At 40.9% G+C, this 27,420-nt stretch overlaps 1 protein-coding gene across 3 annotated transcripts; it reads left to right on the top strand.

The window, feature by feature from the left end:
• Positions 1–3,518: 3,518 nt before the first annotated feature.
• DOK5 (docking protein 5) lies at positions 3,519–26,615 on the top strand. 3 transcript variants are annotated; one of them, XM_026862119.1, is made up of 7 exons: positions 3,519–3,626; positions 13,660–13,774; positions 13,854–13,994; positions 14,780–14,930; positions 16,266–16,401; positions 22,957–23,077; positions 25,947–26,615. In XM_026862119.1, the coding sequence occupies exons 2-7, from the start codon at positions 13,696–13,698 to the stop codon at positions 26,012–26,014; spliced, it is 696 nt and encodes a 231-aa protein (XP_026717920.1). In that variant the 5' UTR covers positions 3,519–3,626; positions 13,660–13,695; the 3' UTR covers positions 26,015–26,615. The 3 variants fall into 3 exon arrangements, with proteins under 3 accessions (XP_026717920.1, XP_026717921.1, XP_026717922.1); XM_026862120.1 differs by having other exon boundaries at positions 14,741–14,930; positions 25,999–26,615; XM_026862121.1 differs by having other exon boundaries at positions 14,741–14,930; positions 25,957–26,615.
• Positions 26,616–27,420: the final 805 nt, after the last annotated feature.

The raw sequence follows: 27,420 nt of genomic DNA, 5'->3' as shown, positions 1-27,420 counted from the left end.
TAGGAAGTAGATGCTAATGTTTGATACTCAAATTTTGAGTTAGGTTTTCTCTGAAGATCTCACAGGGAGAGCTTTGTAAATTTTAGGTGTTATGCAAATAACAGCTATTACTGTTCTCTCGGCACATCAGATCCTGATTTGCTGTTTGGATTATCTAATCACTGTCAGCCCAAGTATTTGGAGTGGAAGTAATTACAGCAGTACTTTCAACTAATTCCTATTCATGGAGTAGTAGTAAAAATGTTGATCGGAGGGATAAGTGAGCTAAGTATTCATGATGGAATAGGCACCTCAGAGCATCTGGGGCTGGTTCTTGTTGCTGCTGCCAAAACAGCTGTAACAGTGTAAACAGTTCACGTGCCGTCTTCAACTTGAAGACATACTGACAAGTGTCAGACACTTACTAGATCATACTTCGATGGTATCAAAGACCTAATTACTTGCCCTGAATTGGAGCTTGTAACAGGGTCTATGATTAATTAGCTCTCTGTCTTGGGCACATCATCCCTTCTGTTCACTGGCTACACTAAAGGTCTTTCAGTGCTCCTCAGGGTCTTTCAGATGCTGTCAGATTGGTTGTTCATAGAATGATTTGAGTTGGAAGGGATCTTTAAAGGCCATCTAGTCCAACCCCTTTTTCTATTGCTTTATTACTAGAGGTTTAGGGTATCATGTATTTTATGCTTTGTTAATGTGGTGCTGGATGTTCACCTGGGAGATATGTGTGTCATGGGAGCATAGAAATGGGACTGTACCTATTCTTGATGGCTCCAGTATCTCATTGTTGAAGGCACTAAGCAGGTTTCAGGTGAGGGGATGTATCATCTTTGTGAGTTTGTTCATTTAAACTCAGCAGAGAGGAGTTAACCATCAGATCACTAACATTAATGGGATTCTGATCTGTATATTGAGGCAAAAAATTGTTCATTGTCTCTAATCAAAACAAAATATTCTACTTTAAACTACTATTGCAAGAGAATCGCTCTGTCTAGAGATTCCACAAGAGGAGAGAGCTGGCTAGCTCATACAGAAGGAGAAAGCTCAGGGGAGGGATCTTAACGAACTAACTTTCCTTCAGTTTGCTCAAGTTAGCATCATGAATGCCATTTATGCTTTATAGGTGTAGTTACTTGGGTCATGATGATGTTGTCCTGAGGCACTGGCATAACGTATTCCAACCCTGGGACTATTTTGTTAAAGATTTCTTGTACTATGGGAGTGAAACCAAAACTCAGAGGTCAATATTTATATTGCAGGTTGGTTTGACTTCGGCATCCTTGGAGGTACTTGGATGTAACAGGGTCTTTTGTTTGTTTTGGGTTTTAATTTGTTGTTTTTTCGGTTTTTTGTTTGTTTTTTCTTTTTTCTTCTTTTTTTTTTGTTTTTTTAATCCCCTAGCTGTGCCCTGATTCAGATCTAAATCCAAGAATTAGTCTTGGATTAGTCATTGTTGAACTGCAGTAATAAATTCCAGTAGCACCAATTTATAGCCATCTACCATGCTTGACTGGAGTTGACTGTTAATAGTACTTATGCTCCTAGTAGCATTTGGAAGGGCAGTAACTGTCCTGGATCTGTGCCTTGCTGGAGGTAGAGCAAAACTTTATTTCCTTATTTGTATTGAAATGGTTATTCTCCTGTTCTGTCCCTATTTCTGCATGCTGCTGAGCTCACTATGGCAGCTACAGCTTTGAGAGGCTTGCTGACCCAGAGGGGTGCTTCTGAGTGCAGATGGTTTGAGCAGGACATCATCATGTTGTAGTTGTCCTCGTGTGTGTTGTACAATGGCAAATGCATTATTAAAGGATTCTAGTCTCTTCTATGGGCTTCTAATTGCTAAGTTAAAACTATAGGCTTTTGAAAAACAAAAGGTCTAAATACTCAAACTTTAGTCAAGCTCTTTTAGGTGGGTTTTGAAGAGGTTTTTTTGTCAGGTGTGATGAGGTTATCTGGGCCCAGCAAACAAGATTCTCAGACGAGAAATGTAGAAAGTCTCTTCCAGTATAAGTGGGTGACTATCTGTATTGCTTTTTTGGTGGTAAGCTCTCATTTTGGTCAGTGTCTAGTAATTCTTGAACAATTCAGTTCAAGCCCTTGCATTAAACAGAACAGGTTGATTGGCCAATAAGCTGGAAAATTGGAAGAAAATCTTGATGGGTTCAGCTGGTACCTGGCATCAGAGCAGCCTGTCCATATGCTAAATGCTTCTGCAGCCAAGTGGACCAGGAGTATGAGTGCCCACTTGTGAGGCAGAATAATAAAGCTGGGAGGGGGGGGAGAAATAATATGGTTCCCTGAACATCTTTATAGAAACAGCTGAAGCTTGTGAAAGAAGCACAGCTAGTCAGATAACAATCATTTTTGGGCACAGAAATAAAGTTATAGTTGTTTTCCATGGACATGATTGTTTTGTGCTGAATACATCGTTTAGAAACCCATCAGGGGTTCAAAGGATGGAGTTACCTTGTCTGCTGGTTGCCTGTTGGGTGCTGTCTTAGCTGGAGGCAGTGAGATGTTTTGATGGGGATCATCACTGATCACTACAGTGAATTTGTGCTGCTCGGGAGCTCTGCCAGAGCAATGAAATACTTGATAATGGCTGATCAGATATTTTTTCTTTGAAATCACACTAATTTTAGTGGAGGTTTTGTTTTATTCCGAATTTACCAGGTGTTACTTTAGAATTACTGATTAGATGCTGTTAACAGTTGGCAAGGCTTATAATTCTTTCATTCTATATGGCCAGTATGTTATCTAAGATGAGATCTATGGTTTTGAATGTAAGAGGATGGTAGAAAGTGCACCACAGTTAAAAAATAGGTGGGAAGATTGCCAGAAGTGGGTGCAGAAGTTTGAGAGATGAAGTAGCTTAATGCTGCAGATGAAAAGATGTTCTTTCAACCCCTCTGCACAGACAGAGTCTCCTTTGAGTGACTTGAGTTTAAAGTCAACTGGACCTTGAAAGCAAAACACCAGTTGTCAGAGTGGTCCTGGGTTCTACAGTTAAACGATGTCTTTTCCATTACCCGGTAATTCAGTTCCTTCTCCCTTATGTATCCTCATTTACCTTTATACATAGAATATACACTTACAGTTTTAGCTCTTACGTGTGTGATAGAATTTCTATTCCTACCTGTCTGCTCAAGGTTTCTTCATGTCTATCTTAAGCATGCAAGACTGCAACCAGTAACAAATCCACATGGAAAAGCATGTCACTTTATTTTAAAAAACTTGTTTCCCAGAAAGCCCTACATTTGCAAGCATAATTGCAGCTCTTTCTTCCTAGCACCTTTCATGCAAGCATGCACTGTCTTCATAAGAATTTCTGATGGTATTGTAATTCAAAAGAAACAGGATGTAACTACCCGTTAACTTGATTATTTATCTTTTGTCTAAGCTTCTGAGAGCCATTACTTGTAGCTCCAGAGCAACAGCTGATTTATGAGTTTAACTTCTACGTAAATATTAGTGATATTCAGGTCATTGGAGATGCCAAGTTTATTCTCTTGTGTTTCCAGATTTACCAGAGATGCTGGTTAGTATTCAAAAAAGCTTCAAGCAAAGGCCCAAAGAGGCTGGAGAAATTCTCAGATGAACGAGCTGCTTACTTTAGATGCTATCACAAGGTAAGACATGGTAATATGGTTGTTTCTCAAACTCGTTTCTACATAGGGTCAAGAATAAAATCTGAGGTTGTCATGTATTAATTGGCTTGAAAACTGGAACTTTTTTTCCTATTGAGGTCCTAAACCTGCTTGTATGTTCCTTCATTCAGTAGAGGCAGAGTAAATGTTCTGTTTTCTACTTTGTAGCAAACATTTTGCTAAGCTAATAGAAAATTACTTTATTTTTAGAGATGTCCTTTTCTTAGCCCTTCAAAATCAGAGCTGAAATACTTTTCCGTGACTACTACTCTTTGGAATTACAGTCACAAATATCTGAGGCAACATGAATTAAAAAAATCTGGGTACTTAGATGTTCCCATTTCACTAGGATTTTGCATTTGTGGAAGATGTAGACAGCTACAGATATGAAGGGCAACGTGCAAATTTTATGTGCAATGGTGATGTGAAAACATCTGCTATATTCACCAGTGTTAAAAGAATGAAGTTCTTCCCTCTAATCCCTTCTCTGGAGTTATGTGCACATTTCATATTTGTCTGAGATTTTACATGTGTAATTCTCCTGGGCGTGGAGATGAAAATAAGAAACCCTTTAATTTATAATCATTGTTGGCAAAATCTTAATATATTAGAAGATTAGGAATTCTGTGCATAAATTCCTAGGATTGGGTGAGCACAGCTCAGCTTGAGGCTGATCTGCACTTGCTCACTTTGACGTACGTTTAGGAGGAAATTTGGAGGGAATACTGAATCTGAATCTGTCTGTCTACACGCTGTGTAATTTGTAATTCATTGGCCGCAAAACCTGTGGCTATTTGTAGTAAGTCATGCCCAGAAATAGTTCTTTCAAATTGACATTAAGCAACTTTCAGAAGTAATGAGAAGTGTGGTTTTTGTTTAATTTGATATGTGTGAGGGTTGCACACTGTGTTTAAGATAATTTCCATCTCTGTGTGAAATGTTGCATTTATGTTAGTAAGGCTCTAGCAGTTACTCATGCAAATCTGTATTTCTTCCATTGTATTATGGCATTATATCAGCAACACATGCTGACTTGAAGTTCAGATTAGGTAACAGATATGAAATCCATTATGAGGCTGGATTTGTTCTCTTTTTTTTTTCAAGAAAATCTGTAGGTTAACACTGACTTGTCATGTATGGAACCTAACAGCAGTTTCCTACCTCTGGATCTGCAGACTAAAGCACCATAGAAAGTCCCACTAGCTTTGAGGGATTTTTAGGTTTAAGTCAAGCTTAGTCTGTAGTTAACAGTTATTTTATGTTAAACTATTGCTGCTTCTATAACTTTAGTATCCGGATTTCTCAGGTAGCTTATTTGACAGGAATAAACAATGGTCAGACTCCACAATCAGTCACTTTTGGAGCAGTAAAACAGACTGGAATGCAGGACACTCTGAATGTAGTGTGCGCTCCTGAAAGCACTGATTCCGCCTGAAGTGAACGGACAGGTTACATCCTAAATTTATTTTCTAGGAACTGGAGGGTGGTGTCTTGGAGTCTGAGTCTTACACTGAATATACTTGAGATGCAATCTGAGCTTCTGTGGTTTGGGGTTTGTTTTTTTTTTTTTGGTGTCTTGGACCTGCTCAGCTAGACTGCCAGCTCCAGTGCTCTGAGCCCTTCCCCTAAACACAGTCTGTATGCCGCAGGTCCCAAATATGTAGACCCAAATCATGGGATGTAGTGCTGAGATTTCTGCTAGAAAGCCTCTAGTCCTGTATAAAATGGAGAGATCTCTCTTCCCAGCACTGTGCCAGCCTGGACACTGTGGACAAGCTCTCTACAGTGGGGTGCAGACAGGCTGGACGACTGGGCAGCGATCTCCCTGCCATTTGTGGGAGCCACTCTGGGAAAATTGCCATCAGCATTTGTTCTCCGTGTTTATCACTCCTCTTTTCCTCTGTAAATGAAGCTGTGCTGACCAAGTAGAGCAGTTTAAATGTGATTGCCCGGGACAGTGGCTTGGCGCTGATGCAGTGTTGCTATTTGGCAGTAGGGCTCTGCAGTGTCCCCATTTTTTCCCTGTGATGGTAAATGAGGCTGTCTTCTAGTTCTAGAACATGTACGTCAGCTATACTAGTTGACGGGCCCTGTTTATTTTTAACAAACCTTTCTGAAAGGAAGCTAATGAATATTAAATAGCATTTTCTGGCTAAAATGTGTTAACTTACAAAGAGCACAGGTGGATAAAAATGAGTTTCTTTTTTAAATAAGCTTTGAAATGTGTGAAATTCTAAGGTGGTGAATGATGCAGCTTCTAACAGTATTAAATATGAGGTGTTGAAAAAGGAGAACATGTCACTGCTGCTTTATACCACTCTATAGATGAACTGTTTCTTATAAAAAGCATAGCTAATTATTGATAAAAAACCCCAACCCAAATAATATGGCAGAGTCTTCAGCTAACACTACTTATTGCCTGGTTTTGGCATATAGTATTAATGGGACTTTGGTACTCAAGACATCATCCAGAGGTCTAGGATAGTCATTGCTGTTGTCTTGATACAGATTCGGTCAGTGAGAGCAGCTGTTGTAATAACAGTTTGATGGTGTGCAGAGGTTTTTCTGTGACTATTCTAATTCTGTCCTGGACAGAAGGCTGCTTCTCGCTGTCTCTGACAATAAAGCTAATCCTACAAATGAGAAGCTGAGCCAGTCCTGCTAACGTGTCATGTGTCACTGTGTCATAAGCTTGTGGTAATGAATCTAAGGACAAATGCATTTCAGGCTGATAGATGATACTGTAAGAGGAAAACCTCACTTACAGATTACCAGCATTTCACAAATATGGTCGCTAACTTCCTACCTGGGTTCTGAAGTGATTCTCAAATGCTGCTGAAAGCAGCATCAGATCTAGAAAACTGAGGAGCACCTGCTCACACCATCGATCTCAGGAAAGGTTTATTCCATCATAAAGCTGTAAAAAGTACATATATTTTTGGTATAGTATTGACCTTTAAATACTTTATAATTTTGCTCTGTTTTTTTATGAGTGGAAAGGTTAAAGTGTCCTAAAGTACAGGTCATCTGTAGTTTATGACATGAACTGGAAATTTGCATACACAAAGCAAATTGCCCACTTAATTCTCTCCCACAAGGGAGAGAAAATAATTAGGATCCAGGCTACACAATCTACACAGAGTTGCCTTTCAGGTAGCTGTCTAGTTTTTATTTGTTAAATGTAAATAATCGACCACAAATTACCGTATGCTTTAAGAAAATTGTATTGGAGGAAGGAAGAAATTCTTATTTCTCCAAGTGACTTTTGACTTTGCAGTGTGCCAGAAGAATTCTTAATATTCCAGTGCAAAACCAACTAATTGCATATTGCTGACAGGAATATACTGTTTCCTTGAGGGGATCTAAGTTTTAATCCGATTGTATTAATCTTGCCTTGAAACAGCAGAAGTAATTTAAACAGTCTTTCTGTCTAGTTTTGGAATAATCCATTTGGAAAATTGAATTGTGTAATTTGTAATTGTTTTCCAGGGTTGCTAATGCAAAACTGTATTGGTAGCAAATTAAATGTTTAAAGTATGACCACTCTGCTAATAACCGGCTGTTAAACATTTATTTTAACGAATGCTATCACTTACTATGAATGAAATATCTGGTTTGCGTCTTTAAAAGAATTAAAGCAACTGTCCGGGATATTTTGGTATCTTCACTATAATGCCAAACAGTGAAGCTCGTTGCAAGTCTGTGAGGCAGGTACGTGTCCTTCCATGTGAAAGGACATAACTTGTGCATGGCTCCACCGATCCTGTGAGTGAAGGAGCAGCCTCTGAGAGTCATGGTAAAAACTGAATCTCTGTATCTCGTAGTTTTTCCTGGCTTTAATTTCTTCGAATAAATCAGTGTTGGACTACAGCGGGGTTATAGCCAGTGCATGGCTGTAGAATTTATTTGTGTGCATATATATATTTGTATTTTAAATAATTATTTTAAAAACTATATAAAATGTTATATATACACTTATTAAGTTAGATATGTACAGGCAAATCTCGTAAGCAGGACTAGGCTGGAACTGAAGTAGTGACAGCAGCATTTTCCATTAAATGTTCACCTGTCATATCCTGGGAAGTGTTCTACCTGTATTCATCATGGGGCGACTTCTCAGGAAGCCAAGACAGAACCATGAAGTCCTTAATTAAGATTAAAAGATGGCTGAAACCATCTTTTTTTCAACAAGATAGTTGAAAACCATTGAATGTAGCAGTTGTGTAGGCAATAAATATACTCCCTTGTGTTGTGCTCTGAAGGGCTACCCATATTTGAGAATTCTGTACAAATTCAAACAATAGTTTGAATGCTAAAGACCATTTTTAATAAACTGTGTGTTTGGCATGTTTTTGAAGGGAATGGGAGAAATGGAAAAATTTTTGCCTGAGTGATCTGGACAGGGTGAAGCTCTGTCTGCTTGTACTGTTGGTTGAGAAATGAATGATTAATCCCTGTTCTTGGTTCAGAACTCTCTTACCACACAGCTCTGCAAGTATTTTAGCTTTTAATTTAAAGAAAAGTGTTTCAGTTATATGGATTGGCATCTTAGCATAAAGGAGGCTTGAAACTAAAGGGGAGGGGAGAAGTGTGCAAAGGGAGGTCTTTAGCCCCTAACAACATAATCTTCTTGTGATTTCTCTGTTAATACTGTATTAGGTCTGAGGTCTGTGGTTTATCCACCTTTTTAGAATTAAGTTTTTACATGTACTTTACTTACTAATCTTGGATAAATAAAACACATGAATTAAACTAACCATGAAAACACTGTTTTTCAAGAGCCTGGCAGAAGGAGAGTTATTTAAAAAATGCAAAAAAGGAAAACTTCAGCGTTGAATATGTGCAGGTGTTTGGTGTCTGCTCCTGACTCCTTTCCAAAAGCACGGTAGAGGGGATGTTAGCAGCCTGCCACTTCTTCAGTGCGAATTTGGTGCATATGTGCCAGACAATTTGAACCATCTGTTGCACGAGGGTGAGCAACAGGAAGGCTATTTAGACACCTGGGATAATGATGGCATTTTGAAGCACCTTGCTGGGTGACACAGCAGGTCAAATACCGAGTGATCTTCACACAATTTCTCCCTCAGGAGTGCAGGTGCACAGTTGAGCCTTGCCAGCAGGAATAGCTTCTGGGCTGAAGCTGGATCTTGCCCAGAGGGCTGTTACCTTATTGAAATACCTCTGAACCTCTGAAAGGTGAAAGTTCAGCCCCAAAAGGAAGAGAGGGCCGCTGCTTGTTGAGTATATTTTTGCCAGACATAAAAATCAAGTGCTGCGAGGTCTTGTCCAGGGCAGAAGGCATGCATGAGCTGAAAGGCTGAATTCAGGTGACTCTTCTGCATGCTATCGCTTGTGCCACTGACTTCAGCAAGAGTCCCAGGGTGCCAGATTTTGTCTGTCTGTTAATCTCCCTGTGTCTGCTAGGTCTGGTATTGAAGAAAAACTTAGTCTGAAACTGTCTGGGAAGAGACCAGAGTGTGTGCATATTACTGTAGACATTTGGACCTGGTCAGAGGTCCCAGTTGAGGGCTACCTGTCTGTCACACTTCAAAGTGAGATGCTTTGGCGTCAGCTTGTGCAGCTCAAAAGAAGCAAATGCCATCAGGAAATCTTCAGATGCATGCGAGGACTTTCAGATCGTGCTCTGTGAAATACCATTATACGAGAGCTCTCTAGCAGTCAATACAGCACAAAATAATCCAGGAGCTGCCAAATGTTATAGCTAGCATTTCTCCCAATACAAATACCCTTCCTTTTCCCCCAGTTTAGAGCAAAACCATGAGTTACAAAGGATTTGATGATCAGTGAAATTAATGGCACAATACTATTGATTTCAGTATTTCTTCAAGCTATCACCCAAGGAATGAAATCACCTGCAGTTCTGTTTGACCATGCTGTAAGCCAGGTCTCTTGGAGTGTGTTTTGGGTACATGACTGCTGCGCTTTGCAGTGCAGTGAGTCTGCAATCAGTCGGAGAGTAAGGTGATTCCTAGAAGCACCTGATATAATCCACACTGCTGCAAGGTGTGAACTTACACTGGGTCCCTGTCCTGTCCCTTCTCCCAGGATATAGCACTCAGAGTTAGGGTGAGGTGTTGAGGAAGGGACTTAGGCTAGGCTTTTATAAACACACTTTAAAAAAAAAATAATCCTCCTTTAGTTAAGTTGTCCATGTTCACTTCGTCTCTGTACCCCTTCTTCCTCCCTCCCTTCTGTACACCCACCCTGCAGACCCAGGGAAAAGCCCATCAGGCTGAGTTGTCATTGCATTAACACTCGGGTCAGTGGCATACTTGTGTGCTCTCTATCTTCATCTTCTGCTCTTATGTTGACTTAGGGAGAGTTTTCACTTAGAAAGATGAATTAAAGGCTGGTTGATACCCCAGCAAAGCAGAATAGACCACTTTGAGTACTGCGAAGGCAGTAGATAGGAGAATAAATAATGGCTTGTTTAACCTGCGTTGTCTTCTTCATAACACTGTATGCTTAGAGGGAGTACAGTAATAAAAAGCAAATGTAGATGAAGGCATATTCAAATGAAAACAAATTTTTCTGTTCAGAAGGATGAACTTTGGGATTTCAAGCATGAGTTGTTTCTTGCTTAATGTCTATTGGAATATATAACCCTGCATTTGAGAATACAAAGAAGTACTTTACTGCGGTAAGTAACTGGCATTTGAGAGAAATTTATGATAAGAAGGAAGAAATTATTGCTATTCTCAGCTCCAAAACAATGATGCCATTATTTTCATGCTTTTTTTTTTTTTTTTTTTTTTTTTTTTTTCCTTATTTAGTTGTTCTAAAGGGAAATGCAGGAGTTACGGGTTACATGTAATGAGGTCAAGTCACCCAGCCACCATAGTTCTGGACACCTTGAGTTTTGCACAACTCCCTAATGGTCCACTGAAGTGGCTGTAGCGAAAGTGGCTGCCCTCCCTCGGGAGAAGTGAGATTGCTACACTGGGCCACAGGACGGAGGAAGAACTGCTGTGTAACTTTTGGTGAAACTTTTCTTGACTGGGAGATCTAAAGAAGGAAGATTCTTGGTTGCAAGGCATGTCTGTGGCTTCCATCATACTCTTGTGTGCTGGGTAGGTCTTGCTGGAATGACCAGTTGCTTCTGGTGTGAAGCCATAGACTGGAGGGAGACCACAGGTATCTGAGATATTGGCAGGAGTAAATCTCAGTCCCCATGGCTGGGTTCAGAGGGGATGGCAGTCCCACAGCTTCAATGTGGATGTGACACGTAAGCAGCAGTGCAAGGCTGGAAGCGTTTGGGTGGGTAGGGGTGAGCTGGAAATTGGATTGTGGAGACTGGAAAGTACAGGATGGCTCTAGTAATACAGAAATTAGAGGACATGGGTGGTGGATACTCTGTGCCAGGGATGCAGACACTGCAGGGGCTCGTGTAGGGAGATTGGCCAGTAGTTGCAGTTTGCAGCCCTAATGCGGATAAAACAGGGCAACCTGGGGGGTAAAGTGTGGTCTTAGGGGTGCTGGGAGTGGTGAGGGTTAAGTTGTACAAGGTCTGAGTCGTAGTAAAAGAAACAGCTATCAGCAACGTCTCTCCTTTACTGCAGGCAGACAAAGCAGATGTTTTAATCTTCTCACGTTCCCAGCAGTGTTATGAACATCTGCTCCCATCTGGCCTGGAGGTGCATGACTTGGTCTGTCATTAGTGAAACTGTTTGGGTTGGTTGGGTGTTTTTTCTTTCCCAGCCCTGCGCAGTAGTTAGCCGCCTCCCGCATGGTCAAGTGCCCTTGGCCTCCCTCGCTGGGATGTGGGGTGTCTCCCTGCCCGGGGCTGAGGCAGCGTGTGCTACCCATCACCAGGGGCTGGGGGGGCATGGCCAGCAGCCAGCCGGGGGGTACTTCTGACCCTCCTGACTGCTGGAAGGCTCCCGAGCCAGCAAGGAGAGGCAGTGTGCTGTTCCCTGACGAGTACAAACCTTTCATGGTCTCACTAAGCCCTGTCACAGCATCCTCAGGATTCATCACGCTAGAGACAAGGACTGGAATATCCAGCAGTAGGAGCGTGACATGCCTGATTTTAAGAAATTAGCTTTCCATTAGGACAAATCCTAGATAGATAATTACCAAAATGTATGGCTGTGTTCTGCTTCTGCTAACTTTTGTACTCGTAGGTACAAAACTTCATTAGCACATTCACTTGCAGAAAATGTAAATGTGCTCAGTATAAATGTCAAGGTAGTTGCTGTCCTGAATGAAAAAGTCTAGCTTTTTTTTTTTTTCCTCTTGCATTCAAGTTCTTTCTTGGCATATGAGAAAAATATCTGAGAGTTTAACTTGGCATCTGGCAATTTGTGCTTGACCTGTCATGTTCTGGGCACGATGGGAATAGGTTATGACAGATTTGTCATATATAACAGTGAGTTTGTCGGTGTCTTGTTAGTACTGGGGGATGTGCTTCCATCCCAGGATTTCCTGGAAGAGTGAAAAAATGCTCATGCAAAATTAAGCACAATTAGGAAGTCTCAGTTTTGACACTTCTCAAAATCTTGAACCTGGAGGCTATAAAAACCTGAGTTCTAAATTTGACAGCTATGCAGAAGGTTTGGAGTGTTCCCTGTGGGATGTTCCTTCCATTATTTCCTTCTGCTACTGCCCATAAAATGAGTTTCCAGACATTGTATCTATTATTTAATTTTATTTTGGGGAGACGTTGCCTACGCACTGTTCTTTGTTCCTTGAATTCACAGCAAGATTACTTTTTCAGGGGTCTTGCTTGAAAACTGTGGGTTTTTTGGCTGTGTGTTCTCCCATGTTGGAAGAGAATGGCAATAAATTGGCTCCAAGAAGAAAGTGATTTAGGATGAAAGGCCAGAGATGCAGCAGGTGTGCTGCTGAACCCAAGACACTAGAGGAGCAGTTTCTGTTGCTGGACCCTACAACACTGATACTTTTATACACTTTATACTTCCTGAGTCTTGTCTATAAGACAGTTGCTGCATTTGTTTGTTTAGAGTTGACACAGTTTGATATGAGACTATTCCACAGAACTAATGACACCAAAGTAGTGAAGTTGTTAGGTTGTACAGCTTTGGGAACATTTCTGTTAAATTCCCCGTCTTTCTCTCTCCCTTCAAGCCCTACCATGTGTTTAAAAAAAAAAAAAATGTTTTCTGATAATGAATGTTTAAACATAACTTCTTGATTTCCTGCCTGGGTGTTAGCTTTTATATTAAAAGGAATTTAAATAACGAAAAGTTCCTCCTCAGTCAAATTTAGGAGTGTTACTTATCATTGTGAGGGTGAAAAGTGGATGTTAGAAATACGAAGCAACTGTAGTCTGTATTTACTAAATTGGTATACAAGGTAACAGATACATATTTATTTTTTTGGTGTGAAAGCTGTTTTTCCAGTCAGTTTCTGGCAACCGAGCAACAGAAATCTGTGTTTACAAGTCTGTGAAGCTTTAAAAACTAAAACTGTGGGGTGGTTTTTTTTGGTTTTTTTTTGTTTAAGTGGACCATTCTAACAAATCCTCAACTTTCCAACAAAAAATAATTTAGGGAGCAGCTTTTCACCAGTCTTAGAGTTTTGTACTCCGTGATGAAAGCTCTACTGAAACTGGACTTGCCCCTCCAAATGGGTGAATTCTTTAGCTTTTTATCTTCACCTCTCTGCTTCTGCTACATCAGGTTGATCTTTCTTATGTCCTTCATGTAAATATTTATCAAAATGGAGTGAGTTTTGATTCTACCTGCCTCTTGGCTAAAATCCTATTCAGATGGTGTTGCACTGAAGCTCACCTGCAGACGAGAGAGAACTGAAGGACGTGGCTGCTTCATCATCCAAGGTCTTCAAGTTGATTGTCTAAGGTGATTCATGTCAAGGCTCCATTTCTTTAAGAGCAGTTAAAGGCATGTTCATGTTCTCTCCACTTTTCTCTGTCTTTTGCAAGATGATATAATTCCTTTATCTCCATCTCAGCCAATAATGGATATATAGTTTTTCAAGCTCATAATTAAAACTGAAAATTGTGCTTTTTCAGGTCACAGAGCTCAATAATGTGAAGAATATATTACGAATGCCAAAAAGCACAAAGAAGCATGCAGTTGGGATTTATTTTAACGATGACACATCGAAAACCTTTGCTTGTGAGTCAGGTGGGTAAAATGGCAATGCACAGTAGAAAACATAAGAGTATTAATTGTGAAATTATAAATGTATTATACCTACATACAGACTTTCTGGGCATTTATACAGAACTTGAGGCCGATGAGTGGTGCAAGGTGCTGCAGATGGAGTGTCTTGGAACACGAATTAATGACATTAGCCTTGGAGAGCCTGACTTGTTGGCATCTGGAGTAGAGAGGGAGCAGAGTGGTAGGTACATAAATATTGACCTTTTAAATCTCAGATTGCAGTAATTTGAAATCTTTTCGACTGTGCATTTAAACACCAGAATTAAGTTGGAGCAAAATTGTTTTTCCAAGCCCTGGTTTGTGGGGATTGTTTTTGTTTGTTTGGGATTTTTTTGGCTTTTGGGTTTTTTAATTGCTACCAAAGATAGTAGGTCAGGTAACTGGAATTATTTTGGAGTAGCACTTTTCTTTCTCAGACAGGTTAGTTGGTCCTGGAGATGGGGACTATCTTTTGTTGTATCTTTCCTTGTATGATGTGGGTAGGAGAGTTTCAGTCTGTGACTGAGGCTGTTTGGCATCACTGTAAAACAAATAATAAATAATAGTAATTGCATGCAGAACCTGAGCCCATGGCTACTTCACTTTCCTATGCAAATTAACTAATTACATGCACAAATGCAATTGCAATGTATTTATTCATGAACACAACTTTATTAATTGTTTGCAAATATCAGGATTATGATGGTGCAGTTCTCTTCAGTGTGTGAATGCACACACAAATATTCGATGCCCTTTGAGTGCAGCATTCTGACTGCCCCAAGCGTAGAGTCTATTGAGTTACTAGAAGGAATTGAGTCTCTGGTTTTGAATTAATTGTCCTAAGTGGAAATAAGATCTTAAATTAGAGATGGGAAATAGGAAATTCCTTTTATGACTTGCACATTTAACGGGCAGGGATTTTAGACTAACCTTTTGTTTTTCTCCCAGAGAGATTCAATGTGTATTTGATGCCATCCCCTAATTTAGATGTGCATGGGGAATGTACCTTGCAGATAACATTTGAGAATATCTGTCTTTGGGACATCCAGAATCCCAGAGTAAAACTCATCTCTTGGCCATTAAGTGCCCTCCGACGCTACGGGCGAGACCCATCTTGGTTCACATTTGAAGCGGGGAGGTAGGTGTGTGTTTGCTGTATTGTGTTGCTTTCCTTGGTGGGGCTGGCTGGTGCTCTAGGCTTCAGCGGTTGTTGAAGGACACGAGAGCTTATCTGCAGAGGGTCTGTACCCTCTGGTAAAAGAAAATATTTTTTTAAACATTGAAACAAAAATAAAACCAAATAAAACCCCCTCCCAATCCCAGGTTGCAGCTTGAATGGAAGCAGTTACCAAATAAAAGTGCCTGAGGATGGGTGTGGGAGTCCTGAAGTATCCCAGGGTGTTGCAGGGTGGAGGCTGACAGCATTGTATATTACTGTATAGGGTTGTTCTTAAATAAAGGTGTATATGAGCCAGAGAATTGCATGGGCAGATCTGGGGAGAAAGGGTGAACATCATTCCAGAATCTGTACGATGTGGGCCTTTGGGGTTCTCTACTAGGAGAAGTGAATGTTGAAGTTGAGAGCAGCGAGTGCCAAGTTGTTTCCTCAAAAGCAAACTAAAGTAATGGAGAAGGGACTCCTGTTTTCCATTGATTATATTCCTGGTTTCCATCTTTCTGACAAATGGATTTATAAGAAATTTGAATGCAATTCCTTACTTTAGAGATGTTGTTCTGTATTGCTTCCTGCAGCTGAGTCTTAATGAGCTGAGTCTTTGGCTGAAGTTGGAACACTTATTTACTGAACTAAACTATCAAATCCTTTCTAAGGGATATGGATGCATTATTTTAAATAAGCACATTAAAGAATTATGATAGTAAAAGAGAAACAGATCACACAATTACCTTATCTGGAAAGGAAAGAGGCATTTAAATGTCCATTATCCATATTACTGCAGAATTTGGTCCTTTGGGGGTGGGGAAGGATACATTTTTATTTAGCTGATCATGCCTAAGCCATGACAGGACAGTGCAGTTGGGATGCTGAGGATATGTATTTATTGTTTCAAGTGAAAGACAGAACTCTGCAAAACAGGCAGCGTGAAAAGCCTGAAAGGGGAAGACAAATTAATCCTACCTGGCACAGATTCTAGATAGGGTCTAAAAATTTAAAATCTGTTTCTTGTGCATGAACTCTCTAGAGCTTAAGCATTTGTGATAGATCAGTGGTACTTAGCTGAGTCCCTGTTTGGCGAGAGCAATGCAAACATGGGCTAAAATAGGAAGATTGGACCAGGCTTGCTAAGACCCATATGCAAAGACTTTTACATAGCTTCATTACAACCTTTTTTTTTTTTTTTCTTGATGCTTGTGCAATAGCACTTCTAGAGCTGCATGGTAAAATTTTGCTTGTTCATGGTGACCTGTAAACTTAAATCTCACATGTGGATTTCATCTGTTCTTGCTTTGGCAGGATGTGTGACACAGGAGAAGGACTATTCATCTTTCAGACCAGAGATGGGGAAGCAATCTATCAGAAGGTTCACTCGGCTGCTTTGGCCATAGCAGAACAACATGAGCGTTTGTTGCAGAGTGTGAAAAATTCAATGGTACGGCTGCTTGTTATGCTTGTTATTTCACCCTGGGCACCAGTGAACAATGTTTCTTCAATGTGATTTTAAGTTCTGATTCACAGATAGTAAGCAGTCTGATTATTGATCTTATTAAGTTCTGCTTGATTATAATATTTAGGGTAATACATATGACTGGGGATACTTTTCAAGAATTGAAACAACAGGGAAACTTACAGCCCTTGATTTTTGCATTTGCAAAGCTATCAATAAATGTGAATTAATACAAAGATGACAACCTCCTGTCCGTGCACATTCATATTAGGTCCCTTTGATTAATCAGCATCATGAGTTTGTCTAGAAGCATTTCTCTTCAATCTATTTGCAAAGTGTTGTGGCTCATGCTCAGTTTTTCATTTGCCAATTGATGTCTACACTCCAAGGGTGATTCGGAAAAAGTCATATGGTTCAGATTAGACTATGGGGGAGGACGAGTTGTGTGTCTGATCTCTCAGTGGATGTCTGCTTTCCACAAGTGCTTTTTGTATCTCAAACTTGTTTTATGACACACACGACTGGTAGGTAACTAACATACAGATTGGGAAAAGGTAGCGTGGGGTCTTCAAAAGCATCATGTCTGAGGAAGACAGTTTTATGTCACTTGCATCTAATGTGTTTCAGGATCTTATTAACTTCTAATTTTTTTTTTTGGTCATGAAGCATGTAGAGTGAAAAGGAATGTTCTGTTTATCCCATATCACAGTTGGTCTCTACGCTCCAGGACTCACAGGGTGACCCTGGCTGCAAAATTAGTACCTTTCTGGAATATATAAAATATCTAGAGTGGACAACTGTGGAAGAACTTGGCTATAAACAACATCTCTATTCCAGGCAGAAGTAATTGGTTTATGTAATCTGCAACAAGATTTACGTCTTTCTCTTACTGTAAACATAAGTGCTGCTGTTATCCACATCCATGTCTAATCCTTTCAGTAATACTGCTAACATCTTGCTTTCAGGGATAAGTTGTAGTGATGAATTATTCCAGTACTAACTGGATGACCCAGCTGGGATGAAACAGAAAATGCCATTGCTACTTTTGGAAGGTTAAGAAAAGATGAGAGTGGATGTTGAGGGAATGGAGAAAGGAACAGATTGCTTTAAGTACTTGTATTTCTTTTTGTTCTTCCACTTTCTTGGACTTGAGACAGAATGCAAACCAAATGCATGATAGGAAAGTTATTTCTCTTAGTAACATGCCAATGAGGAGAGGAGGAGCAATAGGAAACTTCCCAGTGTTGTGGACTGGATAACTGATTGCTTCACTGAGCACACAGGCACATGGGTAATTCTGTCATCTGTAGAGCAAGGGACATAACTGAAATGGGAAGGTGAGGAAAACTCAGGTCTGTTTTTGTGGGTCACAACTTCTGGCTGGTGCATTACAGTGTGGTCACTTCTGTAAAGCCCGTGGGAGAGGGCTGTGTCTGTGAGGCTGAAGTACTGACTCAGCCTTTCTAGTGACAGCCTTTTCCCCGGGTCCATTTAGAACATGCTTTTCTCAGCACTTCCACGTTCACTAGGATGAGCTTGACACTTTACTTGCTTTCAAAAACTTTAGAACTAGCAGGTGAACTCTACAGCCAGCAGCACTGTTATTTTTCCCTTTCCCAGCAAAGGGAGTCATCTAACACCATCTTTGCTGGTTTTGACTTTTGTTTAAAACCAAGAGCCTTTTAGTTAATGAAGGGAGTTCTTGTTCAAAGATATCCAAAATTATCTAAGTTGAGACAGATGGGTAGATGATACAAGTACTCAACAGTAACTAAATTAAGCAGATTAAAATTAACCTAGGCTAACTCAGCATAACTAGCTAACATTTGTAGCCCACCAGGATCAAAAGTGATTGAGTAACTCGTGTACTGTAACCACAGTGAATAGGCTTACAGGCAATTTCGTATTTGTTGGTTTTACATTTATGGAAGAACATCTTTAATAGATGATGTCTGATGCTGTACTGTAAAATTTCCGTCTTACAAGTGCCATTAGACTCAACAGATGCACAGTTGCTATAGATTTCAATAGAGAGCAGCTGCACAACCTCTAAAAGCTTTTTCATGAACACTGTGTCCAACCACAACCCCTAAATCTAATTTTATAGACCCTAGAGTGCTAAGTGGGGGATAAGAACATATTCCTGGTGAACTGAAAGTCCTGTAATTTAGTAGCAGAATATAATTATTTCAGATGATTCCATATGCCTCTGAATATGAGTTTCCCAAGTCTGTCATAGAAACATTGTCTGGTTCTGAAATACACGGTGAGACTCTGGGGTTCAAGGATAGTCCAGTTTAGAAGTTTAGGCAGAGGGTTGTTATATCAGCGTAGAACTTTGGTGGCTTATTTTGCTGATTACAAAATATTTGTAAAGAACATATTTGTTCAGATTGATTGATTTACCCTGTATTTTTCTTCTGCTTTTGAACGCCTCAACAAGGAGTTCACTTTAGATGCTTGCACTTCATGCTTGGCTGTCTGTGTTGTTTCTATCTCTTAAGAATTATTTATCCTGTGTGAGTTTCGTATTAATGAAGCTTGAGCTATTATTTACAGAAGGGGTATTGAAAAGAAGGAAGTAGGAGATATGGTTGGTGAGAAATGAAGTCCCGACCACTGCTACATCAGTGATGTGATTATTCAAGAATGATGTGAAGATGGTATTAAGCTACCTGAGGGCTACTGGAGTCTGTGCCAAAAAAAAAAAAAAGGGAGTTGAATGTCCCATGCTGATAGAGCGAAATAAAGCTGCCAAGTACTGTTGAGAATGTGGGCTATAATGTGTCTGCCACCTCCCTAGCAGTCGCTCTCTTTATATTACAGTATGTTGGTTCAGTTCGTGACTATAACTGGCTCTGGCTCCTGAAATGCGTGTGGAAAATTGATGTGATAGTGGTTCCTCAGCTGGGAACTTCACCCTGACACTTTCTGTTAATGTGCAGTTGCTTTCTACTGAGGTCTGAGCATGTGTTGACCAGAGTCTGTGACACTTTCACAAGTGGGTTTCATTTATTTTCCTTTTCAGTGAATTCAAAGATCTCTTCCTTCTCCCTTTTGAAGGGAAGAAAGAGCTGGCTTTGCTTAGTGATGCATGAAGCCTTTCTGGTCATTTGGTAACTCTCCTCATCCAGCTGTCTCTTTCCTTTCGCTTTTGCATTGTCAGACAATAGAAATAAAATATCTATTCAAGTTATATTTTCATGAGTATTTGGTTGCCATGAAAACTGACAGGAGCAGTGCTGTGACTTGACTACTGTCATTTATGCCTGGTCTCAGTTCACACCGTTTTAAAAAAGACATTACAACTTGACATCTCACTAAGAAGTAATAACAGTGAACTTCCCACTTTTGGCAGCTAAAGCTCAGTACTTCATACAAAGATATTATCAGCCAGTTTACCGGCAGCCTTCCCTGACTCTTCAGGTGTGCACTGGCCGCTTGATCCATCTGATGTGCCTCCGTCCAGGCTGGAGCTTGCTATGAAGTCTGTGCGTTTCCATGGAGATTCATAATTAAGAGTGGAAATGGTTCTCACTAACTTCTGAAATAAGAGAATCTTGAGTATTAGTGTGAGATGGATAGTAGTCAAAATGGCAGGAATAAGTTAGTGCACTTTAATTTCTGAAGTTGTTTCTATTAGTTTACCATTCTGTAGTTTTGCTGTAATTAATTTAGCAAATGTTTCTTAAACAATTACCCTTTTGATTGATTTTGATTGATTACATGGATTTGCTTCACTGGGAAGAAAATCCCCTCAAAAGCACAGTGTATGCAATCTTTTCCAGCTGGGGAATCTCAAGAAGTTTTACCTTGTGAAAGTTGTTCTGCAAAATCTTTGAAAATTGGATTGTCTAGCCTGAGGAAACCAACCAAACCTAACAAATCTTAAATCATCTTCCTTTTTGAGCCATGTTCAGAGCTAATTTGAGAAGAATGTTGGAGTGTGTGTGTGGCTTCTATGTTTTTCTGGGGGTGTGTGTGGAATGTTTTTTTTACTGCTTGCTTCTTTGTTAGGTTTGGTTTTGTGGGTTGTTGGTTTTTTTTTATTTTTTTTTTTTTTTAGCACTACTTTTAAATTTCTTTAATTTATAATGCAATTTGACCAACTTGTTGAGGTGGGGTCCAAGAAAGAAAATACTTCATCTTTCTTCCCTGAGCCCTCAGGACTTCTGGGAACCAGCTGCACCCAGTGTTTGACTCGGAGCTGTGCGTTAGCTCAGCAAACTGCCTTCATCTAGCTCTGCACATCTCTCATCGGGGTGACAAGGAGTGACAAGAGGTGGCACAGTGGCTCCCCAGCTGCTCTCTGCACTGGCTGTCCATGGCTGCGAGCGCTGCTTCTCTGTCCCCTTCCCCTGTGGATGTCTCATAGCCACCGAGGCTGCAGGGTGGCTTTGTGTTGTCCCTCGCCACTTCTCACATCTTTGTTGCTTCTTTGGTTGAAGCCTGACTTAACAGAATTTGATGCCTGCCACGTGTGCAGGGAGCTGTGTTTGAAGTGCTCTGGGGATCCTGATCTCCTTTCAGGTTTGAGCATTCTTTTTCTCCCCTGGGCAGAAGAGGGTGAGAGGCTATGGATTAGGTGCCCTCCAGTTAACAAATTATTTGTTGTATTAATGATATGTGGAGTCGCACGTCCCGCCTGGCGCTCTGCTCGCAGCCTTTGCTCATGCGTGTTCCAGCATATCAATTCTGACTGTTTTCAACTTGCTTATGGTGCCGGCTGCTCCTGCGGCATAAAGCCAGGTCATTATCGAATTATTCCTACTCTTTCTGTTGCCACAGAGATATACAGTAGGTTAATTGTGAGAATGAAATCAATCATTGTTAAAGCTGCCTTTGCTCGCAGTCCAAGATATTTTGATGAAACACTGTGTATTCAGGACATAACATGCTAATTCTTCTCTCCAGCTGTGGGTTTTTTAATTTTTTCCCCTGCTGATTGAGTTCAGGAGGGGCCCCTTTTGGTCCTTTTCTGTGTCTTTAGCTAATCTTTCTCTAGCTGTGTCTATTTTTTTTCTCCCAAGATAGCCTGTTGGTTTTTTGCACTCCTCCTGACAAATGAACTGTTGCTCAAACTGCTTTAGCTTGCTGCCCAACTCACCAATAAATGGGACCAGCAAAAAAGGTATCTACAGCCCAGAAATGCCATCCTCACAGTGCTCTGCTGATTTTTATTCCCAGTAAAAGATTCATTGTTGTTTGTTTCTTTGGTGATGAGGCTGTGTGTGGTGACACTACAAAAGGTGTTGGGGCTTTAGTGAAGGAGCTGTAATAAATATGCTGTATGATGTAGGTGAAACCTTGTATGGTGCAGTGATTCACATCCAGCTGACGTGGAGGTGGGTGTTTTAAGAGCAGGAGTTGATCTGGGTTTGGTTTTGTTTTGTTTTACCTTCCTATCACAGCCACAGTGTCCACTGTACTGAGAAGAGCTTGAAGGTAGATGGCACCTCTAAATAACTTGGAAATGGGTCTCTTCAGATACATCCAGCCTTCACCTCCTTTCTGTGCTTGCTTCCTTTGTTTGTTTTTGCTCAAAAATACACTGATCTTCTTGCAAAAGGTTCTTTCACCTCAGGTTTTGTGAAACGAAAACTTACTCATTTGTAAAAAGCTAACTTTATACATTAGAAAAGCCAAGTGCAGTCTTGGTGTGTTTGAACTGGTGTTTTCCTGGACTTTGGGAGGATAGTTTTAGCTGTACTGTGAAGCTTTTGATAAATCTAAATATTTTATTCAGTTTGCACATACAATTTACTGAATTCATGGGAAAAAAAAAGCCTTAAAGTAGTCAGTTCTCACGTTTTTTTGTGTTAAATATAGTGTAAATAAGAAGGGGCTGTGATTATGTGAGAAAATGTAGCTGAAGGCCCTGTATGGAGGGGGAAGCATGAGATGGTGCTTCCAGTAATGCACTGCAGCCCACGTGTGCTCCTCTCAGCATACCTGGACTGCTGTTCATTCAAGGAATCCACCTGAAGGATGCAGTTCTGTCCTGTTGAACTCCTGTGCTATCCAGCTGGCGTGTGCCTCAGCTGTAGGAGAGGGGAGATGAATAGAAAATGCTACAAAACTAACAAAACCAGCTTGTCCTCACCCCTGTGAAATGTCTCCAGTCGGGTTCTCGATATGCTGAGGTTGTATTGAGCTTTGGGGTGTTACTTGCATAGCTGGGAAGACCCTCTGATGGCTTTGCTGCTAAAGAGGGGGGGCATACCAGCCCTCTCCTGTCTTCTGCTGATCCCCCATTTCTGTTTCAGCTGCTTGAGTTAAAACTCCCCTCAGGGGAAGCAGTGCTAGCCCAGGACCAGGGGAGCACCAAGGTGAGCTTTGGTGTGCAACAGCAGCGTGGCCTCCTAACCTGAGTGGTGTGTGCCCGCGGAGACTAACCTCTGAGTTAGTCATTGCTGCTTGGGCAGGGCGGGCTTGTGGAGGGAGGGAGAGGCTGTGCTGGCTCTTTCATTAGAAGGTCTTGCAGCCAGTGGTCAGGCTGTTCTCAAACTGTCTCCTTCACATCCGTTTTCTGCTTTGCAGCTTCAGATGAAAATGAGCGAGCGAGCCGTGTCCCTCAGCACCATGGTGCCCTTGCCCCGCAGTGCCTACTGGCAGCACATCACACGACAGCACAGCACTGGCCAGCTCTACGGTCTGCAAGGTGAGGGGCTGGGGTGGAAAGAGTCAATGCACAAATCCGATCACGACATCGCTGAATCATTTCACTGTCTGTCCATCTCACTGAAAGCTGATGTTCAGTCTAAGCCAATTGCCACTGCTGCCTGGCTGATGCAGAGAAGGGCACATCCTGCCTTAAGATGGACAACTTGGCAGAGGGGTTGTCGTCAGGAGGTGCTCTTCTTACTTCTTTTCTTACTTCCCTTCTTACTTAGAGAGGGATCTTTCATTTGACAAGTTATCTGAATGTTTTTACAGGATGGCCGGTTACCAAGGTTGCCCAGTTTTATTTTTTTTTTTTCTGCTGACAGAATGGCACCTGATTTTTTGCCAGACTTACAACCATTTGGCTCCCCTCTCATTCCGATGGCTGCCTCATAGTAAGAATGATGCAGCCTTCATTATTTATTTTGTGTACTTGCAAACATTCAACCAAGACAACTGCATCCTCGACAACGGCCGAATTGGGGAAAGTAAAAGAAAATGGCCTTGATAAGTAGTTCTAGAAAACTGTTGCTTGAACAGTGGGAATGCTGCTGCCACCGTGCATTGCAGCATAGCCTGAAGATGGGCAGATGTCTTCTCCAAATCCCTCCCTTGCTGTCAGCCCAAGGGGCAGCACAGGTCAATCCCCTCATGCCTGAAAACCTCCCCAGGCTGCGGGGAGGGAGGAATCGCTCCCGGGGAGGTCTCTGCCCCCGGTTGTCCCTCCGTGGTCACCAGGGGACATCTAGTGGTTAGTGAGCGCTGGAGGGGGTGCAGGGGGCTGTGGAAGGGTGGCTAACGGAGCCTTCACAGCAGCGCTGGCGTGAGCCTCTGCCTGCGTATTTCAGAGTGTGTTTCAAAACGGACCTTCAGTCTCCCGAGGTAGTGAGAACTGAGGTTTCTACCAGGCACTGTTGTTGCTTTGTGCTGGTTTCCCCAGAGGCACCTCTGGAGTAGGGGCTGCACGTGCTTTACTACCTCAAGTCAGCATCTTGTAGACATGTGTATTTTTAGAATTAAAAAAAAATAAATTCCAAACAACCAACACACCATTTGTATTTCAGAACACACTCTTCCACTCTAAGCTACATGGATTGTCTGAGTTAGTGTTTGTACAGAAGCTGGTGTTGATGAGTTGGCAAGTCAGGATCAGGGCAGAAAAGCCAGCAGAAAATAGGCTAAACGCTTAATAGAAGTGCAGAAGCCTGGAGTGTTAAATGGAAAACCCCAAAACTTTATTTTTCCAATGTATGAAATAAAGGTTTGAGCCTGATTAAACATTTGGATGATGAAGATGGACTGAAGCAGTTTCCCTTTGCCATAGGGGTATTAGAAAGTGAAGCTCAGCTTGACCATCAGTAGTACACTGGCTGTGTCTCTGTCATCGCTGAAGCTCAGGGTTGGTGTGTGCTGCACCAAGGAGCAGCCCTGCTCTTGGTGCCTCCTCCTGCAAAAAAAACCCCACAGGTGAACCTGTGTTTAGCAGAAAATCTCAGGAGCTATCAGGGATTTCTAGTATTAACAAGGATGTTCCATTTACCAACTTCAAGCATTCAAAAATAACTCGACAGATATTTTAAAACATCCTGGATTGGAAAACTTTTAGAACATCTTTTGTTTTGTTTTGTTTGTTTTTTTCCTCCTCTCTGATACTAGGAGTTTCTCAAGGAATAATGAATGATAGATATTTATTTTACTTCTTTAAATAAATCCAGAGATTGTAAAGGTTAGCACCTCCAGAAAATGAAATATCACAACGTGTAATTAAAAATTACATTTGCTGGCAGCCCTGACATACTTCTATTCTGGTCCTCTGATTTTCAGAGAATCATAAAAGCTATTTTTCCCTTTTCCTTTTTTCAACACTAGAGGGGGCAGGCAGCACATAAAAAGCCCCAGCTAAACCCAGCAAATGTTCCGGAGGAGGGATGAGTAATAAAAGCAGTGCTTACATGCCTGTTCAAATTTGTTAAATAAATTAGGGCATGGGAAGATGACCTGCTGGTGGCAGCCTGTGGCACACAAGAACAAGACTGCTTGCAGCACTCTGACACAATCAGTGGATTGGTCTTACTGTGCCTTACTATAGTGTCCTTTATTAAAACAATAATTCACCATTGAGCTGACACAAGATAAATAGACTGTAGGGATACAAACCACTTCTTTTATATTTAGAAAAATAGCTTGCCTGTTAAACTGGAAAAAAAAAGGATCCTAGGAGATTGTCATCATGAGAATGGGGTAAAAGTCTTTGTAAAACAAGTAAGCCGTGCAGCCAGCATTGTAATTGGGAAAGACACTGAAGTCCTTGTCTTGTTCAGCAGTCAGGCTACTACTTCTGTGGTACCCCGAGCACCTCTAATTAGATTAGGTTGCCAAAATCTTGAAATGCTTCAATTATTGCTGGAAAAAGAAATATGAAATAATGGTTATACCGAGTTGTGTAATTCCATAAGTATGAAGCAGCACTTCTCTCACTCACTGGTAGAGGCACCTGAAACTTTGTTATGCAAAAAACTTTCTTCCACCAAAGTTGGAATTTATGATTTCTGAATTGGCTCTTGTTCTCTTTTCTAGTGTACAGAAAAGAACTGGTGCTAATATTGTGAGCTAAAGTGCATTTTTCATTTAAAATGCAAAATCAGAACTTTAAAAAAATTAATTTGCTTCATACAACTTTCTGTTCTTAAGGAAATGGAAAAGAAAATCTGAGTGGAGGTGTTTCTGGGATGGAGCAGCAGATTAAGCAGTGATAGGTTCAATTAAAAAAGCTGTGATCTGTAGTTCATATAGTCCTTTATAAAATGCTGAATAAGGTGCCTGTGTCTTACTGAGTGTTTTGGTTTTTTGCATCTGTCTTGGCGAAGGTGCTTCTAGCCCAGTGAAGCTTCATCGCACGGACACTTTTCCAACCTACAGGTCAGACCATCGATAAAAGACTGTAAAGAACTTTACAAACTCTTTGTCTTCTGACAAACTGCCCCAGTGGATGACAGTGATGATGATAAGCAAGGATGGAAACACGGAAAATTTCAGGTTGGATGAAAAATTCTTGCAATACAAAGGTTTTTTTAAACTTTGCCAAAAGCTAAAACTATTCTGTAGATATTGGGGAAGGGAAGAAAACAACAAACCCTCCAGTGTATCTTTTATATCTTACAGCTGAACAGAGAAGAAATCACTCCTTAAATATTTCCAAATGTTTTTGTATGATAGGTATGTTGTAAATATATGAGACCTTCCTGTTGTAGTGTGGTTCCATTTTGTCTGTTACAGCTGTTTGTTCCCTGATGTCACCTGTGTCATCCTTGTTTGTTGTAATGCTTATCTTTAGTTATTTACATAATTGTTCAGCCTAATCCTTGACCTTTGAAATGGTGGCCAGTTTTAAGCAGCTATTGGATATAATTTTTCCCGTTTGAAGCCTGATGAAGACTTTATTGATTTCTTTTAAAAGCACCCTCTCTATCTTCTATTGCCTGTATTTATTTCCATCTCTGTAAATGTTTAAAATAAAAAAAAAAAGTCCCACTTAATTTGTGGTACAGTGCTTTTTGTCATCACTGCCAGCATCATGAGCAGAGCTATTGCAGAGCCATTAGGGCACTAGAAAGGAGGATGGGGAGGGGGTTAGTGGCTTGCTGCATGTCCCCCCTCCACACCTAAAGCCACACAACCACTTGTCGGGTGTCCTAGCGAAGCAGAGTAGTAGATTCAACGGGAATCTCTCAATGCTACAAACCATTTTGTGTCAGAAAGCTGATTTTTCTGGTTTGTGACAGTATCTGTGTTAGGCACTACTTTCATAGATTGGCACTGGCATCTTATTTTAACAGCAAACAGACTTTTCAAAACCAGCATGGTTGACTACTGTCTGCTATGCCAAATGGTCAGAAACGTAAAACAGCTGTAGATAGAAAGCTGTGATTACCCTGAATGCAAGCGAAGCACTGCGCTTAGCTGGGTGTAGTTAAATCATACTGTTAACAAACGCTGAGTAAGAATGCCTTGTCAGGTTACAAGTCAGGCTGATCATCTCTAACCATCTCATTCCTGCTTGCCTTACAAGTTTAAGGACTAGGTCTTATTTTGATTGCACCAGTGGGGAATATGGTCTCTCCATATTTTTAATTGAAAAAGATACAGGATGCAAATCTAATGATAATTGCATTTATCTAAGCATGTATAATGTTAGCAGCTACTTTTTCAACAGATATCCTTGAAGAAAAGTAAAAGAATGCAACGGCCAGAGTAGGTGTGTAGAGAATGAGCCTCACTTGTTCATGTTTGTGGAGAATGAGTTAGCACAGGCTGATTTTCTCATATAACAGAGGTAATGGT

This window comes from Athene cunicularia (genome assembly GCF_003259725.1).
Source record: "Athene cunicularia isolate RWA chromosome 20 unlocalized genomic scaffold, athCun1 chr20_part1, whole genome shotgun sequence".
In the NCBI taxonomy this organism is placed as follows: domain Eukaryota; kingdom Metazoa; phylum Chordata; class Aves; order Strigiformes; family Strigidae; genus Athene; species Athene cunicularia.
This window is presented reverse-complemented; position numbering and strand designations above follow the sequence as displayed.